Source organism: Microcaecilia unicolor, chromosome 2 (genome assembly GCF_901765095.1).
Source record: "Microcaecilia unicolor chromosome 2, aMicUni1.1, whole genome shotgun sequence".
Classification (NCBI taxonomy): Eukaryota; Metazoa; Chordata; class Amphibia; order Gymnophiona; family Siphonopidae; genus Microcaecilia; species Microcaecilia unicolor.
In genome coordinates, this window is record NC_044032.1 from 97,515,881 (window position 1) to 97,537,388 (window position 21,508).

At 41.3% G+C, this 21,508-nt stretch overlaps 1 protein-coding gene across 1 annotated transcript in view; it reads right to left on the reverse strand.

Moving 5' to 3' along the window:
• Positions 1–1,410: 1,410 nt before the first annotated feature.
• The window catches only part of MIER3 (MIER family member 3), a 167,618-nt gene continuing 147,520 nt past the window's right edge, over positions 1,411–21,508 (reverse strand). The window contains 4 exon segments of the mRNA XM_030193155.1: positions 1,411–2,622; positions 2,624–2,934; positions 12,099–12,244; positions 12,569–12,696. Coding sequence (XP_030049015.1) covers positions 2,485–2,622; positions 2,624–2,934; positions 12,099–12,244; positions 12,569–12,696 — 723 coding nt within the window. The 3' untranslated portion in view covers positions 1,411–2,484.

Here is a 21,508-nt window from a genome sequence, read left to right on the forward strand (position 1 = left end):
ATATTACTATACACTGCAGAAGTAGTCAGAAAACAATACTGAAATAGATAATCTAAAAAAGATATGCAGAATGTACAGATATTTACAAAATCTTGCAAATTATTGCCTCATAATAAGGAATTAAAAGTAAACTACTAGCTAGCTAGCACTCTCACCTTTGAGAGGCTTTATTAGAACAGCACTTTATAACAGAAAAAAAATACCTTAATTTGCTAGCCAGAATTCATTCTCTTATATTTTCTGAATTTTGGTCATTTTCCTTTTATTAAAAAACTAAAGTGTCCGTACAACCTGCTGACAATCAAAATTTTAGACAAGAAACCAAACAGTCTCCCTCTATATTCGGATTCCAGCAATGCATAGATAGAAAAACTGAACTGACTATACTGCATTAGCTACAGAGAATGGGCATTGTTCATTTAAGTGCAACTGGTATAAGCATTCAGTCATCCATGTGTAATAACTATACAGACCAGCTACTGTAAACCCACAGTTAAACTGAAATGCACAACAATGACAAATTATATCCAATATTATTCAAAATTACATAAAAATGATTGAGTCAAACAAAATAATGAAAAAGGTACAAAGTTAAGCACAAAAACAAAACAACAAAAACAGCAACAAGAAGCTGAAACTTGATGTTAAAAAGTCACAGATTAATATGCAGAGTCAAGGCTACCCGTTATTAAACTGTGTACTTACAGGAATAAGGTACTTCAGATACAATATATAAATTAAATGATGTAAAGTTACCACTAATTGCTTTATGTCCACTGTACCATACTTTCATTCAATGTAAATATATTACTGTGTAAACACTTCATAAGCACTCTTCATTCAACTTCTGAGAAGAAACCCCAGAAAATGCTGCATCCCAAACTGATGTCAACACAGTTCACAGTATGTAAAATAAATACCCTCCCCATTTCAAATGGAACCCTAATCCCAATTACTGAGCACAACCTTGAAGTGGTATAGAACACACAATTACCAATGTCATCACATATATTGTGAGCAAAGTTTCAGGCAACACAATTAGTGGTAAATCATTTTGAATTAGACAGTGCAATCTGTGAGAAGAAAACAGATTTTGCAGAAATTAAGTTGTACTGCAGAATGAGCTGTATCAAAAACAGAGCAACGTAAATGGCTTATAAGCCTTGGAAGCACATTATATTATGCTGTTCTAAGTTTTCTTTGCTATGTGCAATACAACTTAATTTCAACTTAAATTTCAAAACACCAGCTATCATTTAACAAATGCTGTCGTGAAATTATGATGAACACAAAGCGTGGACACTATGGGCCTCTTTTACTAAGGCCCACTAGAGTTTTTAGTGCGCGCTAAACGTTAGTGACATCCATAGGAATATATGGATGTTGCCAATATTTAGCATGCCCTAAATATTAGTGCGTGCTAAAAACGCTAATGCCTTAGTAAAAGACCCCCTATGGTTCTTGCAAGAGACATTTTTGAATTGATGCCGATCCCATATATCTGAGGCAAACATTCAAGAATGTACTTCAAGGTTTCATTGTATAAAATCTAGACAGTCCCTCACAAAGAGATAATACTTTGAACTGCAGTACTCTAAACAACCTAAGACATTTCCCATAATGTAAACCTTAGTGGTAACTCCTAGACCATGCTGACTATTGTTGACAGTGTCAGCTACCTTAAAGTTTAACATACACAAGACATTGTGTAATTTATATTACAGCCTTCAAAATGGTGGACAAAAGCCACCAAGATACAATAAGTACACAGAACTCTATTGGCAGTATAGTTACATTTTCGGTGTAAGGTAGCCATGCTCTAATTCTGTAACTGCATCCAAGCATAAATCTTCATATTTTGCACGTTATGTCCCTTGTGCAAGCTTCTATAAAGATGAACCTGCCGTCTTGTACACTCAAGTGCTCTAGTTTAGTGATCACATGAAAGAAGGATCTGGGGAAAAAGAAAATCTTTGCAAGATTGCGCAGTTATCAAATGAAAGATTCAAAACCCTGTCTTAAGAAAAAAATTATGCTACATTAAGCAGGGATTAGGACTGTTACCTGTAAACATGTTACTCCACTGCACTCAATACAGCAAAGGTAGCTTAGATTCAAAAAAATTGATCCATTCAGTTCAGAACCTCTGTACTGGTTTGAGATGGCAGCCTACTGTCTACAGGCTTAAAAAAAAAAAAAAAAAAAAAAAAAAGCAGAGCTTAAAGCTGCACCACATAGTTCAATCCAAGCCTCCAACTTTGCTTAACATTATATAACATTTCCACAATGATGGACCAAAATGAAATAACTCTTGATAAAATCAAGATATAGTTTTGTACATACAAAGACATCACTGATGTCATAGTTGAAAAAGTTCATACTTCCAGTGAAAGACTAAGCAAACCTGATCTTCCTGATCAGATTTACCTCAACTGCATACTCATTGTTTTGTTTTCAGGAGAGGGAATGAATTCATGGTTGCAATCATTCTGATTGAAGGGCTGTATGATGTAGTGTATGGGAATTGATAAAACTAGTTTCATTTGCAGACAAGCTGCTAAAGTCTGCCACTGAGACAGCCATTTTGGCACCAGTAATATGATGTGTATGATTCTCAAAATCCCACACCCAGATTATTTACAGATACATCATTCATGAAGGACTCTGGGACTGCAATTCCCATTTTTAATCTCTTCGTAGGTCTCTCTGACTCCTCATTGCATATGCTTATGGGATTGAGCTCAGAGTGATAAAATCCAGGCTCAAATAAGTTAAAACAATCGCTTTCACCATTGGTAGGCAAATTAAGAAAGTCTTCCGTTGCAACAGGCACATGATTAACTGGTCCTCGAGGTAAATTCTCCAGCGGAGTAAAGCTATCCAGGCAATTCACATCTGAGGAGTTGCACACTGTGTCCACATTATTGGTCAATGCTAAAAGGAAATAAAAAAATAAAAGAAGAAGTTCACCAACTATCGTTAGGCTGAGTATTTCACATAGTAGTCATGAACAGCTAATGAGCCATGTATGTACAAGAACCTTGTTAAATTAAACAAAAGTGTTAAATGTGAGCAACAGTGATGAGCTGGGACTTACTACATTTCACAACAGTAGTGGACAGAATATGATTCACTAAAAAGATGATGCTGAGACATTAAATAACATCTGCTGGAGAACAGCAGGTAGGGAATGGGAGATGCAGTGAGGAAACATTAAAAAAGAGGGGGGGGGGGAAGATATGGTTCTATTTTATCGGTATTTATTTATGGACCATGCAGCTGGATAAGAATACAGATTTGGATGATGATACAAAAGAGGTCTATAAGAGAAAATATAGGAACTAAGAACATATTCCTGAGGCATTCATAACAGATTGGAAATAAATGGGACAACTCGAGATACAAGGAAACCTGAAATCTTTAAATTAGTCACTTCACTTTCTAACTCCTCTTACTCTCTTACTTATCTACATGTTCCATCTTTGCTTATACCCTAGATTGTCAATTAAAATGTTCTATTACGTATAGTGTTGACATTATAAGTAGATAAAAATAAGCAATAGGACAGTTTTGACAATGCGATCAAAATATGCGATTTCTTTTACTGCACATACTTAATTTTCAAAAAGAAGCTATATATATATATATATATATATATATATATATATATATATATCAGTGGTTCCCAAATCTGTCCTGGGAGACCCCCAGCCAATCAGATTTTCACCACAGATTTGCAAACACAGCCTCCATTCTATGCACATCACTCTTACGCATATCATATTTCTTAAGTAATAATCACAAAATAAGAAAAGAATTTCAGCTATTTTTATAGAACACTGTGACCCCTGCTGGCCTCAATAAGGAAATTCAGTTGAGTACTTTGTAAAGAGCTGTTGTACTTTTTTTTTTTTTTTTAAATCTGCTTTAGATTTTGTGTTTGACTGAAATGAGTCACCTGACATTTTCAGAGGTGATGGTTGGCTTGTGGCATGCATGGACATTTCTATTTAGCTCCAGGCATGTTTACACAGTTGAATGCTTCAATACTTTCAATGTGAAGATATCTTAGGGTCTGTGGCCTTTGGTTTTATATGTTTTCTGCTAATTTTGTTTTATACAAGTTTACGATATTTGCTTAATTAATGAGATCTTTTGTTTATTACAGTACCATGATAAAAAATATACAACTCTCCCTGAGAAAGCTGGCAGCCTGGTGAAACATGCACCCATGTCAGAGAATAGATGTTGGGATCTACAGCAGATAGGACTATTTTTTTTAGATGGATATTCACCTGAATTATGGTATTGGAGATTTTTGCACTGAAGATTTCCATGTGCACAATGGATTAATTCTTAGGGATAAGATACTTCTGAGTGAGAAGTACAAACAAGTTTTTTGGTGTATGGATAATTATATATTCTATGTGCAATGATTGAGAAATTTTTGCTAAAAGAACATGGTCATTGATCTGAGAACATACATTAAAATTATTTAACATTTTAATTTTCATCAGTGCAAACAAAAAATAAATAATTGTTTTTGAAATTTCGAGTGGTCCCCAGCTTGGTTAATATATAAGTACATATTTTATATCTATATATATCTATATATAATCTATATATAAATAAATCTATATGTATATATACACACACTCACACATATGTACGTGTAGAGATAGGATAAATAGATATACACACACATACATACACACAGTGGTTCCCAAACCTAGCTAGTCCTGGAGGCACTCCAGCTTGTCAGGTTTTCAGGATATCAAAAATACAGAAGAAACCTGTCTTCGCAAAAGACAATAACAATCAAAAACAGCGAAGATGACACAAAAAAGAGCAAGGAAAAAAATGAGGAAAACCAAAAATGAACAAAAAACAATAGAAACAGGAAAATTCTAAAAAGTAGAGAATGCAAAATATACTGAAGGGAGAAAAAATATAAAAAACAAAATTATAAATAAAATATAAAAATCAAAAAAGGAGACGACACAAGCAAAATGAAAAAATACTAAATGGGTTTATTGAGGTGAGACACAGCTGTGTTTCGGCCCAACTGGCCTGCGTCAGGAGTCTGTTACACCATGTATGTATTATCTGGTAATATCAATCCTTGAAGGGTATTCAGTCGGACACGCCTTTATTCAAAAACACTCTGCCTTTAAAAAGGCTGTGTGCACGATTTGGTAATAATCGTTATAGAAGACTCTGGTTCAAGAAATATATATATATTTCACTAGAATAGCTGCACACCAGCGTTAGCGTTCACTAGCTAGTGAATGCTAACGCTGGTGTGCAGCTATTCTAGTGAAATATATATATATTATATTTCTTGAACCAGAGTCTTCTATAACGATTATTACCAAATCGTGCACACAGCCTTTTTAAAGGCAGAGTGTTTTTGAATAAAGGCGTGTCCGACTGAATACCCTTCAAGGATTGATATTACCAGATAATACATACATGGTGTAACAGACTCCTGACGCAGGCCAGTTGGGCCGAAACACAGCTGTGTCTCACCTCAATAAACCCATTTAGTATTTTTCATTTTGCTTGTGTCGTCTCCTTTTTGATTTTTATATTTTATTTATAATTTTGTTTTTTATATTTTTTCTCCCTTCAGGTTTTCAGGATATCCACAATGAATATTCATGAGCGAGATCTGCATGCACTGCTTTCACTGTATGCAAATCTCATGAATATTCATTGTGGATATCCTGAAAACTTGTGGCTGGGGTGCCTCCAGGACCAGGTTTGGGAACCACTGTATGTATGTGTGTATATAAAAAAAATTATATATATATATATATATATATATATATATATATATAATTTCATCTTCCTTCGTACAATTATTATACATACATACACAGACCTAATTGTACGAAGAAAGATGAAATTACTCCCTAACTAATCTAGTACACTTCAGTCAAACATTTTCACCAAAAGGTCAGGCTTTCATATGTTTCCTACATTATAATAGATACCATTTCATTCTAATTTCATAAGGGACAATATTCCAAAGAGGAGATCTAGTGAAATCTAAATACAGTGAAACCTCGGTTTTTGTCGAAAATAATTGACTAAAACCAAGGCAATTTATTTTAAATTCTATTAAATGAATAAAAGACTAATCCTACTATATAAATGATGATGCGGCACGTCACACAACGCTTCAGATATAACAGGCTGTAACAGCGCCAACAAGCTACTAAGGGCAAATCAGCGCCCCAATCAAGAGGACTCCAGATTCCCCTGCCCCGCTTACCTCCGCCTACCCCCCCAAGTGCACGTCCCCAACCAGCAACTACTTACAACGCACCACATCTGCAAATATCCCGTCCCGCCCTCACAGATCTCCAACACACACCTCCTCCACCAGCCCCTCTCTAACGATCCCACACACTTAAACACACCCACCTCCTGCTCCCGCCCTTCAAAAACGCTAACCAAATGCAAACAGGAACCAGGGGAAGGGGGGAGTAGCACTAGAAATATCCCACGCCTTCCACACCAACAGCCAGCCAATGCAATTAACGCACATGATGTAAAACACACCCACCTCCTGCGCACGCCCTCAAATCACTAGCAATAAATGAACATTTAACATGGCATTTACCGACGAATTCCAGCATCTACCCCCTGTTCAGCTTTCTGCCTTCACCTTTATCCCCCTTTCCCTAGATCCATACCCCTCTCTCAGCATTGGTGTTTTTGGTAACAGCTGCCATATTGGGAACGCAGTTTCAATCTCCAGCAGGTATGTTAGCCATACAGGAATGTTTTAATTTTCTGTGTTTGTTATAAGGTGTTATTAAAAGATTTGGGGTTGTACAGTATGTAATACAGAATTACTGGTGTTATAGCATGGTCTCCTGATGAAGCAAATGCGAAACAGGACCTATAGAGACCGTGAGATGACTGCTGATTACCAACAGAGACTGTAGAATTGTTTGTAGGTTACTTACGTCAGGAGGCGGGGCCTAGGCCAGGGAAGAAGAGACGTCATGGAAACTCTGCGACCAACACAACAGATCTTCCTGCCCGTGCAGCGCTTCAAAAAGAGGTGAGAGGCGCTGCTCGGGTCTGTAATAGGGAGGGGGGTCTCGGTGGAGAGGGGGAGCAGCGTAGTCGACCTCAGGGGGGGCAGCGGGGGGGGGGCGGAAGAATGACAGGAGGCGGAATTAGCTTTGCAAAACACAAGAACAGGAAGGGAGGGGGATCGGGGCTGCTAGAATTTCGCTTTTTCGTGGTGGGTGGGAAAGCGGTGGAAAGTGGGGAGCAGCAGGGGGGGGGTGCACGGGGCGGAGGAATGATGGGAGGCGGAGCTAGCTTTTGCAAAACAGAAGAACAGGAAGGGAGGGGGACCGGGGCTGCTAGAATTTCGCTTTTTCGGGGGGGGGGGGGGGGGGGAGTGGCGGACAGTGGGGAGCAGCGGGGGGGGGGGGGGGGCATGGCCGTCCATACAGGATGCTCCTGATGAGCGCCCTTGCCCCCTCCCGATCCTTTTTTAATTTTTTTTATTTGATGTGTTTTCTGACACGTTTTCTTTAAGCTTAAACACAGCTCTTTTGGACATATGTAATGCTACGTCCTTTGGACCAATCACAGCGCTTTTAGCTCTGCTAATGCGCTGGGATTGGCTCAAAGTTTATTTTTTCACTTTTCGATTTTTCCTGGCACAGAGCTGTCCTAACGAGAGGTCAAGACCTCTCGTTAGATTTCCTGCCTTTTTCCTGCGTAAAGGCAATCAGAAAAGGTTTGTGCATCTCGTTTCAATGGGGTTTTTACACTAATTGCTCATCTCCATTCCGTTTTCGTTAGCTGCTAGCTTCCTCGGTAAAAGCCCTTTGATGCATGCAACGGATCAAAATTTCCTCGTTGGAGGGTCATTAAAGGCTCATTAAGCTTTAGTGCATCTGCCTCTAAGAGTCACCATGGAGGAAAAGGATCTAAGTGTCATCATGGACAATACACTGAAATCTTCTTCTTGGTGTGCAGCAGCAGCAGCCATAAAAGCAAACAGAACGTTGGGAACTATTAGGAAAGAAAGAGAGAATAAAGTAATGACTATCGTAATGCCTCTAAATTGTTCCATGGTGAGACCTCATCAGGAGTACTGCGTGCAATTCTGGTCAATGTATCTCAAAAAAGCTATAGCTGAAATGAAAAAGGTACAGAGAAGAATGACAAAATAACTGAGCAGATGGAACAACTCTCATAAGAAAAGGCTAAATAGGTTAGGGCTCTTCATAAGAATAGCCATACTGAGTCAGACCAATGGTCCATCTAGTCCAGTATCCTCACTCTCACCTCAATCACTGGCTGACTACTTCCGTGACAAGGTGCAAAAGATCAACCTTGAGTTCACTACCAAGGCACCTCCTCCTCTTCACCCTTCAACCCTCTCCCTCTACCAACCAACCCAGGCCTCTTTCTCCTCCTTTCCTGATATCACCGAGGAGGAAACCGCCCGCCTTCTTTCCTCCTCGAAATGCACCACTTGTTCCTCTGATCCCATCCCCACCAACTTACTTTACACCATCTCTCATACTGTCACCCCCTCCATCTGTCATATCCTCAACCTCTCTCTCTCCACTGCAACTGTCCCTGACACCTTCAAGCACGCCGTAGTCACACCCTCTCCTCAAAAAAACATCACTGACCCCTACCAGTCCCTCCAACTACCGCCCCATCTCCCTCTACCCTTCCTCTCCAAAATACTTGAGCGTGCTGTTCACAGCCACTGCCTTAATTTTCTCTCCTCTCATGCCATCCTCGATCCGCTTCAATCCGGTTTTCGCCCTCTACACTCGACAGAAACGGCACTCTCTAAAGTCTGTAGTGACCTGTTCCTTGCCAAATCCAGAGGCCACTACTCCATCCTCATCCTCCTTGATCTATCTGCTGCTTTTGATACTGTCAATCATGATTTACTTCTTGCCACACTGTTCTCATTTGGGTTCCAGGGTTCTGTCCTCTCCTGGTTCTCCTCTCTCTCCCACCGCACCTTCAGAGTACACTCTCATGGATCTTCCTCCACCCCCATCCCGCTCTCTGTTGGAGTTCCTCAGGGATCTGTCCTTGGACCCCTTCTTTTTTCAATCTACACCTCTTCCCTGGGCTCACTGATCTCATCTCATGGTTTCCAGTACCATCTTTATGCAGATGACACCCAGCTATATCTCTCCACACCAGACATCACCGCGGAGACCCAGGCCAAGGTATCGGCCTGCTATCCGACATTGCTACATGGATGTCCAACCGCCACCTGAAACTGAACATGTCCAAGACCGAGCTTATCGTCTTTCCACCAAAACCCACTTCTCCTCTTCCTCCACTCTCTATCTCAGTTGATGGCACCCTCATCCTCCCCGTTTCATCTGCCCACAACCTCGGAGTCATCTTCGACTCCTCCCTCTCCGCGCATATCCAGCAGATAGCCAAGTCCTGTCGCTTCTCTCTCTTCAACATCAGCAAAATTCGCCCTTTCCTCTCTGAGCACACCACCCGTACTCTCGTCCACGCTCTCATACCTCTCGCCTTGACTACTGCAACCTACTCCTTACTGGCCTCCACTTAGCCATCTATCCCCCCTTCAATCTGTTCAGAACTCTGCTGCACGTCTATATTCCGCCTGAACCGATATACTCATATCACCCCTCTCTCAGGTCACTTCACTGGCTTCCAATCAGATACCGCATACAGTTCAAGCTTCTCCTTCTTACCTAAAAATGCACTCAGTCTGCAGCCCCTCATTACCTTTCTACCCTCATTTCCCCTTACATTCCCGCCCGTACACCTCACGCTCACAGGACAAATCCCTCCTCTCAGTACCCTTCTCCACCACCGCCAACTCCAGGCTCCGCTCATTCTGCCTCGCCTCACCCTACGCTTGGAATCAACTTCCTGAGCCTTAAGCCAAGCCCCCTCCCTACCCATCTTCAAGATCCTTGCTCAAAGCCCACTCTTCAATGTTGCTTTCGGCACCTAACCTTTATACCTTTCAGGAACTCTAGACTGCCCACTATTTGACTGACTGTACATTGTCCTTTAGATTGTAAGCTCCTCTTGAGCAGTGACTGTCCTTCTATGTTAAATTGTACAGCACTGCGTACCTAGTAGCGCTTTAGAAATGTCAAGTAGTAGTAGTAGTAGTATCCGGCTTCCATCAGTGGCCAAGCCAGGTCACAAGTACCTGGCAGAAGCACAATTAGTAGCAACATTTCCATGCTTTCAAATCCCATGGACAAGCGTGGCTTCCCCCATGTCTATCTCAATGACAGATTATGGACTTTTCCTCGAGGAGCTTACCCAACTTTTTTTAAACCAGATACGCTAACCGCTGTTACCCATCCTCTGGCAATGAGTTCCACAGTTTAACTATTCTTTAAGAGAAAAATATTTCCTATTGTTTGAAAAGTATTTCCATGTCATTTCATTGAGTGACCCTGGTCTTCATACTTTTGAAAAAGTGAAAAATCGATTCACTTTTCCCATTCTACACCACTCTGGATTTTGAAGACCTCAATCATATCCCCCCCCTCAGCCATCTGTTTCCAAGCGAAGAGCCCTAACCTCTTTAGCCTTTCTCAGATGAGGAGTTCCATCACCTTTATCATTTTGGTCGCTCTTCTGTGAACCTTTTCCAATTTCACTATATCTTTTTTGAGATAAGATGACCAGAACTGAATGCAATACTCAAGGGGAGGTCGCACAATGGAGCAACATAGACACATAATATTCCTGATCTTATTTACCATCCCTTTCCTAATAATTTCAAGCATCCATGTTTACTTTTTTGGCTGCCACCAACCACACGTCAGGCAGAAGATTTCAGCATACTGTCTACAACTACACCTAGATCTTTTTTTGGGTGCTGACTCCCTAAGGTGGCTCCTACATCCAAGTAACTATGATTTGGATTATTTTCGCAATGTGCATCATTTTGCATTTGTCCACATTAAATTTCATCTACCATTTGGATGCCATTTTCCTAAGGTGTTCCTGCAGTTTTTCACGTCCACATGTGTTTTGACAACCTTAGAATATTTATTACATTTGTTATCCCACATTGTTCCACCTGTTTGCAGGCTCAAGTGGCTTACATAGTTCCGTAACAGCGGTTTGCCAGCTCCGGTATGAGCAAATACAAGGTGATATTATGGTAGAATAAGGTTCATGTATGGTAAATACATTGGGGGAACTTAAGAGAGGAAGAGGAAGAGTTAGGATATGTCCATTTCGGTCTTTGGTTGTGGGGTGGTAGGATTAATGTCAGGAAATTCTGTTTCACAGAGAGGGTGGTCAATGCCTGGAATGCCCTCCTTAGGGAGGTGGTAGAGAAAAACAGTGAAGGAATTCAAAAAGGCGTTGGGATGAACACAGAGGAACCCTATTTAGAAAACAGATGGTAGAAAACAAAAATAAATAAAAGAAAAAACCCTTAAATGGCTGCAGGGCGTGGATGTGTGAGTGACACTTGGATGTCTACTCTGGCTGTGAAGAACTAAGGCCTGTGTCAGGCCGACTTTGTAAGTTTGTGTCCGTATATGGCAATCCAGTTTAGGATATGTTGGAAAGGGTTTCAAAGGCAATTTCAGCAGCTGGAAACGAGAAAAGGGCTGGGCAGACTTTTACGGTCTGGGTCCTGCAAATGACAAGACGGATAAGAACAGAGCAGAGTGGACTTCTACAGTCTATGTCCCAAAAACGCCAAAGGAAGACTTGTGATAATAATATCACATTCACTGTTGATTTAATCATGAATTGATGATGAGTGTGACTGATGGGCAGACTGGATGGACTGTTCATTTACTGTTACTATGTTTCTACCAGTTAGAGGGTAGCCACCGTGTTTAGGGTTATAGCAGCTGATATTTTAATCTTTTCCAGTAAACTTCCATGACAACAGCACAGCAACCTGGAAGAAATCTAAGTAGCCTCCAAGAAAGACAAGTTTTATGTTATGAACTGATACCAACTGGTAAACTGGCACAGCAGCGAGAACAAGGTTGAGCTCTAATAGCTAAGGCTTGAATGCCTTGTAACACCTGAAAATATGACTATCATAATAGTTAACTATTTACCTGTCAAGTCATTTGCTGTGATTGCATTCAGAATGCTGAGTTGTTGGTCAGGAATGTTTTCTGTTCTGCTGTTAGAATTTAAGGCTGAAGAACTGTCTGCTCCACCAAGAACTTGTGCTTCATCGACCAAACGATCCATATAGTCCCTGGAGAAAAGATCACCTTATATGATTAGGCATTCATAGCACAAAATTGATTTCTCATGGCAAAAACTGATTAGACCATCGTCTAATAGCACCCACCATGTTGTGGTATACAGAACTAAAGACAAACCAGAAAGCAAGAAGAGTGGGCCATGTGTTTAGGTCCATTTCGACTTGGAATCTCACAGGGACACTTTCCAGCCATGTTCAGAACTGTGCCATATATACTCATCCAAATACCTGACATCTGGAATAAGAGGGGAGGGACTATACTGTAACCCAGACATTTCCAAACAGACAAATTACTCCTAGATAAGATGTACTTACGTGACACCAGGATGATGATTGTACCTCTTCTTTCCAAACCTCGTTTGCTGGGCAAAGTAATCGTAGCGTTCTGATTTCTTCCATATGTAATAAAAGGCTACACATTCAGAAACCGTCCTAGTTCTTACCTGTTAAAGCAAAAATATTGTCCAATTACTTTTTAATAACCACATCAGACAGTCACTTTAGAAAGATATCTAAAACTCCTATAGGTACCTAAGTTCTTTTAAATTTGTCAATCAACAAAAACAGTAGTAGTAAATATATACAAAAATCAATAAGAACTATTTCAAGGTACATTCAAAGCAAAAAGCCTTTGAGGGCGTTGGTTAGGGCAGGCCTTCTCAACCCAGGGCAGGCCAAGTCCCATCAGGTTTTTTGGATATCCACCATGAATATGCATGAGATAGATTTGTCAGTCACAAACAGAAGGCAAGTTGCTCCACAAAAGGAAAACCACCAAGCAGGTAACTGTGGAGCAAGGTAAAGAAACTTCCCACAACGGTGTTCCGAAAAGTCTTTATTTGCAAATCTTCTAAAACAATGAGGGAGACTCCAAACACAAATACAGTGATACAGCGCTAATCACTGCATTTGTGTTGGAGACATTTTTTTACAATCTAGGAACATGTACTGAATGATGATTTCCTAGACCCTTGATGTAGGCCGTTTAGGCCGAAACACAGGCTGTGTCGGTTCTTCCTCATTGTTTTAGAAGATTTGCAAATAAAAGACTTTTCTGAACACCATCTGTGGGAGGTTTCTTTTCCTTGCTCCACTGTTACCTGCTTGGTGAGATAGATTTGTGGCATGATATGAATACTACTACATATCCTTGAGTACTTTGGAATTGGAGGCAACGTTCTTAATTGGTTCAAGGGATTCCTAACCACACGATCATACCAAGTGACATCTAATTCGACTACTTCAGCCACATGGACACCCGAATGCGGAGTCCCACAGGGATCCACCCTCTCGCTGACTCTATTCAACTTAATGATGATACCCTTGGCCAAACTATTATCAAAACAAAACCTCAACCCATACATATACGCAGACGACGTAACAATTTACATCCCATTTAAACAAGATTTAAAGGAAATTACCAATGACATCAACCAAAGTCTCCACCATGCACTCATGGGCGGATGCATTTCAGTTGAAACTTAATGCAGAAAAAACCCAATGCCTAATACTTACCTCTCAACATAACACGAACAAATTCACCACCATTAACACACCAAATCTGAACCTTCCAATTTCGGATACCCTAAAAATTCTTGGAGTTACCATCGATCAACACCTAACACTTGAGAGCCATGTGAAAAACACAACCAAGAAAATGTTCCACTCAATGTGGAAATTAAAAAGAGTAAGACCTTTCTTCCCAAGGACTGTTTTCTGTAACCTGGTACAATCAATGGTGCTCAGTCATCTAGACTACTGCAACGCACTCTACGCCGGCTGTAAAGAGCAAATAATCAAGAAACTTCAAACAGCCCAGAACACTGCAGCTAGACTCATTCCTTAACCTGCACTTCCCCAACTGCAAAGGTCTAAAATACAAACTAATGCATGCGTCAAACTTTACCTACTTGAGCACACAGTTATGTAACGCACTGCCGCGCAACTTAAACGATCTACGAACTAACCAACTTCTGCAAACTACTGAAGACCCATCTCTTTAATAAGGCATACCACAAAGATCAACAAATGTGAACATACACCACTCCTCCACATATATTCAGAACTGTCTTATAACATCTGCTTGTTATATTACTATCATGTTTTATCATTATAATGTTACCCAAGCTTCTTCTATAACACTAAATGTATATTTTCTAATTATTTCCACCATTCATGATGTATTGTAAGCCACATTGAGCCTGCAAAGAGGTGGGAAAATGTGGGATACAAATGCAATAAATAAAATACAATTTCAGGGGTAATAATTTTGCTGGATACAGATATATAAAAATGTTGAATGTAATTTCCTCAGAATCAGAAAGCAGATCTGGTCCCCTCCCTCCAGATCATGAAAGCTTGAAACAAAAGTACCGTTAAAGGGTCAACCAGTGTGTAACAAAAGCAAGATGGGTGGACACAGGAGAGATAAATTACCACCATTCTCCAAGAACAGGATCTGTATATAGACAGCAATCAAAGAGGCTGGATATAACAAAAGAGAGACCTTCTATTTGATACTCCCAGACAATGGCCCTCTTAATCTTGTCAAGTACATTCTGGGGTGTGTAACATTGGACCTGGTCAGCCAGGAAAGCATGTGACCAGCTAAACCAACTTTTCCATGCATCCATCTCCAAAATCAGAAAGAACCAGTTTCAACTATCCTTGAGTTGTGATTGGGTTATTACACCCCACATGAACCCACATCAAGTAACAAATACAAGACCTCCGTCATCACGCCAACCAGCAGCAGAAAAAATACATGTGAGCCTCAATCAAAGTGAGTTAATACCAATCCAGCATAAATACTAATTCAGACTTTCTGACAATATTTATTTTTTGGCACATTTCCCTTCTACAAGATCCCTAAACTGAAGCTAAAATTTTGAATTGCCTGTACAGTATTGTAAAAAAAAAAAAAAACTTGCTCTGCACATGAGATTAAGAATCTAGTCCTTTTGTTCTGAGTATATTTCCTTAAACATTATACAGTGCAGGTTAGTGGAATTCCCCAACTCATCTATTAAATTCCTCTCGCCAGGGGTGTGCTGGTAAATTGTTAACAGGGGGCTCTCTCTCACCAGCAAAGTAAAAGAGAATTCAGGAGGGGCCCAAGCCCACATTTTGGGATCCATTTGTTAAAGTAGCCATGGAGAACCGGCTCCCAAAATTCTTAAAAACTTAATAAATGGCTCTCGAGAGCCTGTGAGAGCCTGCTCCAGCACACCACTGCCTCTCGCATACCATACCAATCTATCTCATGCATATTCATGGTGGATATCCAGAAAACCTGATGGGACTAGGTATTCCCCAAAGACTGGGTTGAGAAGCCCTGGGATAGGGCACTAAATGACAAATAGGTAAATGGGATATGCAAGACAAAGCCAAGACAGAAAAGGTAATTTAATTCTTTGCTTTGGTCTTACTGAAGAGGATGCTGGAGGAAATAGCCAAAGAAAAACCCAAATGATAACTACTCAGAGGAACTAAAACAAATGGTGAATTTGAAAGATATAATGGAGCAAACTGACTAACCAAAGAAGTGATAAATCCCCAGGATCAAATGGTATACACCCCAGAGCTCTTAAAAATGAAACTGCAGATCTATTACCAGTAGCATGCGATTATCGTTAAAATTAGTTATGGTACGTGAAGATTGGATGAGGGCCAGTTAAGACCAATCTTGTCCAAACCTTGGACAAGCCTATGCAGACTATTGCAACAGGATCTACGCAGGATGTAAGGAACAAACCTTGAAAAAATTACAAATGGCACAAAACACGGCGACAATATATATGGCAAAAAACGATTCAAGACCTCTGCTCCATAACCTACACAGGCTACCTATCAAAGCATGTATATTCTTCAAGATCTGATCTTTAGCCTAGCCTACAGAATAATCTTTGGCCTCACACCGGAATATATGACCGGTCTAACAGATCTACCAATCTGCAACGACATCAAAAGCACAAGGATCCTACCTCATCCTCCACTACCCTAGATGTCAAGGCCTAAAATACAAATCTACCTACTCGACCAGCTTAGCGTATGTCTGTACCACACTCTGGAACTCACTACCGAAAGACCTAAAATCAATAAACATTTACGTAACTTTTTGTAAACACCTGAAAGTCTACTTTTTTTTTTTGAAAATTCCTTCCTGATGACTCCGCCTAGTCAAATAGAATAGACTTCCTGAGCCTGTGCGTCTAGCCCCATCTTTGGCCGTTTTCAAGTCCAAACTTAAAGCCCACCTCTTTACCAATGCTTTTGCCTCCTAAACAATACTCACTTGCCCTGTCCTTTATCCTCACCTATTTTTTCCCTTACCCTTAATTGTTCTGTTTGCCTGCCTTATCTAGATTGTAAGCTCTTTGAGCAGGGACTGTCTTTTTGTGTCTGGCGTACAGCGCTGCGTATGCCTTGTAGCGCTATAGAAATGATAGATAGTAGTAGTAGTAACTTTTTGTAAACACCTGAAAGCCTACTTTTTTTTTTTTTTGAAAATTCCTTCCTGATGACTCCGCCTAGTCAAATAGAACACCGGCCAACACTCCTCAATCTAAATCATGATCAGAATGGAACTAAAAACGTATCTCCTCTATTGGTTCCAAAACCTATAACCATTATACTCTAAGTTCACTGTAAGCCACACTGAACCTACCTATAGGTTGGAAAATGTGGGGTAAAAATGCAGAAATAAATAAAATAAAAATAAAATAAATAAAAGGGCTCCAGGGGTGGTTGAATGATCTTAATGTCGGTGTTGGACAAAGTGGCAGAAGCTATTCTGAAAAGAAAATTATGGACAGAGATGTTTTGATTGGCCAGAGCCAGTACAAATTTAACAAAGGGAAATCTTGCTTTTCTAGTTTGTTAGGTGTTTTGAAGCTGTTGATATCATGTGGATAAAGATGAGTCAGTTGATCTATATCTGGATTTTCAGAAGGCATTTACCAAGATCACTTCATGAGAGACTTCTGGAGGAATTAAATCATCATATAATAGAATACCTTACTGTGTACTGGAAATGGCCGAAAGACAGAAAACAACAAATGGGACTAAGTGGTTAGTTTTCTCAGTGGAAAAGGGTAAATATTTAGCAACCCAAGGATCTGTACCAGGACTGATGTTTTTAACATACAGGTGAGTGCAAAACATTAAACACATCTGGTCAAATTGTATGGTTCAATTAATCCCTAAATGAACAGAAGCTGAGACAACTACTACGTTACTGGTTCTAGAATCCCCACCTGGGGGCGCTGAAGCATAGTTCCTAGAACTCCTTGCTCTCTTAAGCGTGGATCCAACCACCATGGAGTAAGGAGGCAACCGGAGCCTATGAAAACCAGGGGAGTTCTGAAACTGGTGCATGGAGACAATCTCCATGGGAAGGAGTGGGGCCGATAGAGGAGACCCCCCAATTCCTCGTGAGAACATCAGGAAAGAGCTGATGGAGCAGGAGCATCACAGTCCTCCTAGGAGGAGACTCGTAGTCCAGGAGCTGTAAGAAGTGAGCTGTGAGCTCATCCTCCATCTCTCTTGAGATGGCAGTGCAATGTCCTCTACAAAAGAAGGGAAGGAAAGGCTAAAAAATGGAGACATCCTCCGTTCATGTGGAGGGGAGGGGTCAGATGGTATTCCATAGGGCTCCTCCTCTGAGAAGTACAGTGGATTTTTATCTTTTTATCTGACTTCCATGCGTCCCTCATCGGTGTCAGTCAGGAACTCCTCATGCGAGGGCCGAGAGAGTCTGCCTTGACCGAGAGGTACCATGACCCCGAGAGGGGCATCAAGAAGTAGGCTCCAGCCTCGACTTCCACAAAACTGCCTGCACCGATGTCAACCGAGCGTTGGAGGCCTCATCACAAGCTGAGGACCATGAGGGGCCGATTCAAGAGGCATGGCAAGTACAAGCACCTTCAGCGCTGATGTCCTCTGAACAAAGCCCGACAACAGTTCGGGGAGCAAGGTCCATATGTACCCATAGAGGGGCGACATCAGCAAAGACTGACATTGGTGTAGAGACAAGCTGCTAAAGCAGTGGAGCCTAACTGCAAGCTGAGGGCCATGAGAGGTTGTGTGGAGACGCATGGCAGGTGCAAGTACCCTCAAAACCGATGCATTCCAAAGAAACCAGCCAGCAGCTCAGAGAGCAATGCTAAGAGACTCATGCAGTGACACCAGCTGGAAGTCCTTCTGGTGTCAATACTCGGGGACCGAATGCCTCAGTGCACTGGAGCACCTGGCACCGTGCATCAAGGTAGATCAATGCTGATGCCAGGTTTCCATAATCCCTGGTACCAACTAAGACGCCGCCAAATCCTCACCGCTTCCTGGGTTGGTACTGACATCGGTTGGTCCCAGGGCTCGCATAGCAGCAGATGCCAAGGCAGGTGCCAATGCACCTGAATGCATAAGTACATATGAGAACATAAGTATTGCCATACTGGGAAAGACCAAAGGTCCATCAAGCCCAGCATCCTGTTTCCAACAGTGACCAATCCAGGTCACAAATACCTGGCAAGATCCCAAAAAAGTACAAAACATTTTATACTGCTTATCCTAGAAATAGTGGATTTTCCCCAAGTCCATTTAATAATGGTCTATGGACTTTTCCTTTAGGAAGCCGTCCAAACCTTTTTTAAACTCCGCTAAGCTAACTGCCTTTACCACATTCTCAGGCAATGAATTCCAGAGTTTAATTACACGTTGAGTGAAGAAAAATTTTCTCCGATTCGTTTTAAATTTACTACATTGTAGCTTCATCACATGCCTCCTAGTCCTAGTATTTTTGGAAAGCGTAAACAGACGCTTCACATCTACTCGTTCAACTCCACTCATTATTTTATAGACCTCTATCATATCTCCCCTCAGCCGCCTTTTCTCCAAGCTGAAGAGCCCTAGCTGCTTTAGCCTTTCCTTATAGGGAAGTCGTCCTATCCCCTTTATCATTTTCGTTGCCCTTCTCTGCACCTTTTCTAATTCCACTATATCTTTTTTGAGATGCGGCGACCAGAATTGAACACAATATTCAAGATGCGTCACACCATGGAGCGATACAAAGGCATTATATCATCCTCATTTTTGTTTTCCATTCCTTTCCTAATAATATCTAACCTTCTATTTGCTTTCTTAGCCGCAGCAGCACACTGAGCAGGTTTCAACTTATCATCAATGACGACACCTAAATCCCTTTGTTGGTCAGTGACTCCTAACATGGAACCCTGCATGACGTAGCTATAATTCAGGTTCCTCTTTCCCACTGCCAACGTCAATACCGCAGATAGACATCAATGCTGACGTCAAGGCTTCGGACTTGGCTCCAAAAAGAATTCCCTGTGAGCGACTCTGGCTAACTGGGTTCTGGCTTGGGTCTGAAGACACAGAACACAGTTAGAAGGGGTATGGTCAGACCCCAAACACAGAACAGAGTAAAAAAAAAAAAAAAAAAGAGTGGTCATGCCAGAAGTGGTCCGATTGTACTGGAAACACTTGGAACGTTTGAAGGAAAAGGGAATGACTCAATGGTGCCTCAGAAAGGATGAAGAACCAGAGAGATAAGAATAAGAGAAAGAATGGACCGAGGCTCAGTCCTAAGTGTGGCCTACTGAGTGCAGTAAATGGGGGGGGGGGGGGGGGGGGGGGGGAGAGAGAGAAGAGAAGAAAAGAAAATGAATGGGAACAAATTGAACCTGAATTAGGCACAGAACTAAAGAAAAATAAAAAAGAAGGCACAAAAAGAAGCTCTGTTAAGAAACCAAACCAGTAGCTGTGAGGAGAGAAGGAAAATGGATCCTCTCCTCACGGGTGGGGGGAAAAAAAATTAGGACCATTGGTCCTGCACTCGCACATATGCAGTGGAACATGACTCATGCTCCAAAGAGCTCTGTAAAAGCTTGATACAAGTTCCGGACTGGGAAATGTAGATCGCGTTACCCACATCTGAGAATATTAGCCTGTCCTCTAAGAATCTTAGATATCCATACATGTGCTGTATCTTTACCATCTCCCCACAGACTTTCAATAACATTCAGGTCTGTTGACTATGGAGGCTATTCCAAAACTTAATCTTTCTTGCCATGTAAATATTTCATGTTTGTTTCTGAAGTACATTCGGATTGCTTTCTAGCTGAGCATTTCCAGTAGTTTCTTCTCAGCTATGGAATGTTAGCTTCCAGAATATGTGATATTTAGTTGAATTCATTTTCTTCCATACAATACGTTCTGTGCTACTGGCTACCGCACAACTCCATAGCACATCATGTCTACCTCCATGCTTAAGTTAGAAAGGTATTTTCTTCAAATGCTTCACTCATTTTCCTCCAAATTATCAAGCTGGTTATGCCCCAAAACATCGGGTTTTGTTTAGTAGTAGTAGTAGTTTTATCACTCTAAAGCATTTTGTTTCAAATCTTTAAGGCTTATCAACTTTTCTTTTGCATTCAGACAAGGACTTTTGTGATGAGATTACGGAATAGATTGCCTTCTGACAATTCTCCCAGGCAAACCAATGACACCTAAACTTTTCAGCATGTCATCTGCAGTAACCAGTGGGTTCTGCTTTACAGACTAGACTGGACTTAGTCTTCCAGATTGTGCCTTGACTTCAAGAGTTCTATGCAACTTCAACTTCTTAATAATGTTGACAGTTAAAATTACTATTAAAATTGTAATAACCTTCACCTGTCCAAAATGGCATTAGTGTCCTATCAGTAAGTAAAGAACATGTCACACAGTGCAATTCTATAAAGTATACACACCAATTACGCATGTATATCATTAGAATAATAACCCACACAAACACGTGGCTCCCCGCTTCCCCCTGCTTAAAATATAAAATCAAACCAAAATAAAAAAAGGATCGGGAGGGGGCAAAGGCGCTCGTCAGGAGCGTCCTGTATGGACGCCCTTGCCCCCCCCCCCCCCCGAGGTTGCTGCTGCTCCCCGCTTCCCCCTGTATTAAATAAAAAATCAAAACAAAAATCAAAAGTTTAGCAGCCCTGGCCCCCCTCCATTCCTGTCTCTCTTTCTCCTTCTTTCACAGCTCCGCCTCCCGCCATCCTCCGCCCCCGTGCCCAGCCCCCTGAGGACGTCGCCGCCGCTCCCCCCCTCCGCCTTACCGGGCCCGCGCAGCGCCTCTCCCCTCTGTGTGAAGGCGCTGCACGGGCAAGCAGATCATCTGATGCTGTGAGTCTTCAGGACGTCGTCTCTCCTTCCCTGACCTGGGCCCGTCCCTTCTGATGTAAGTAA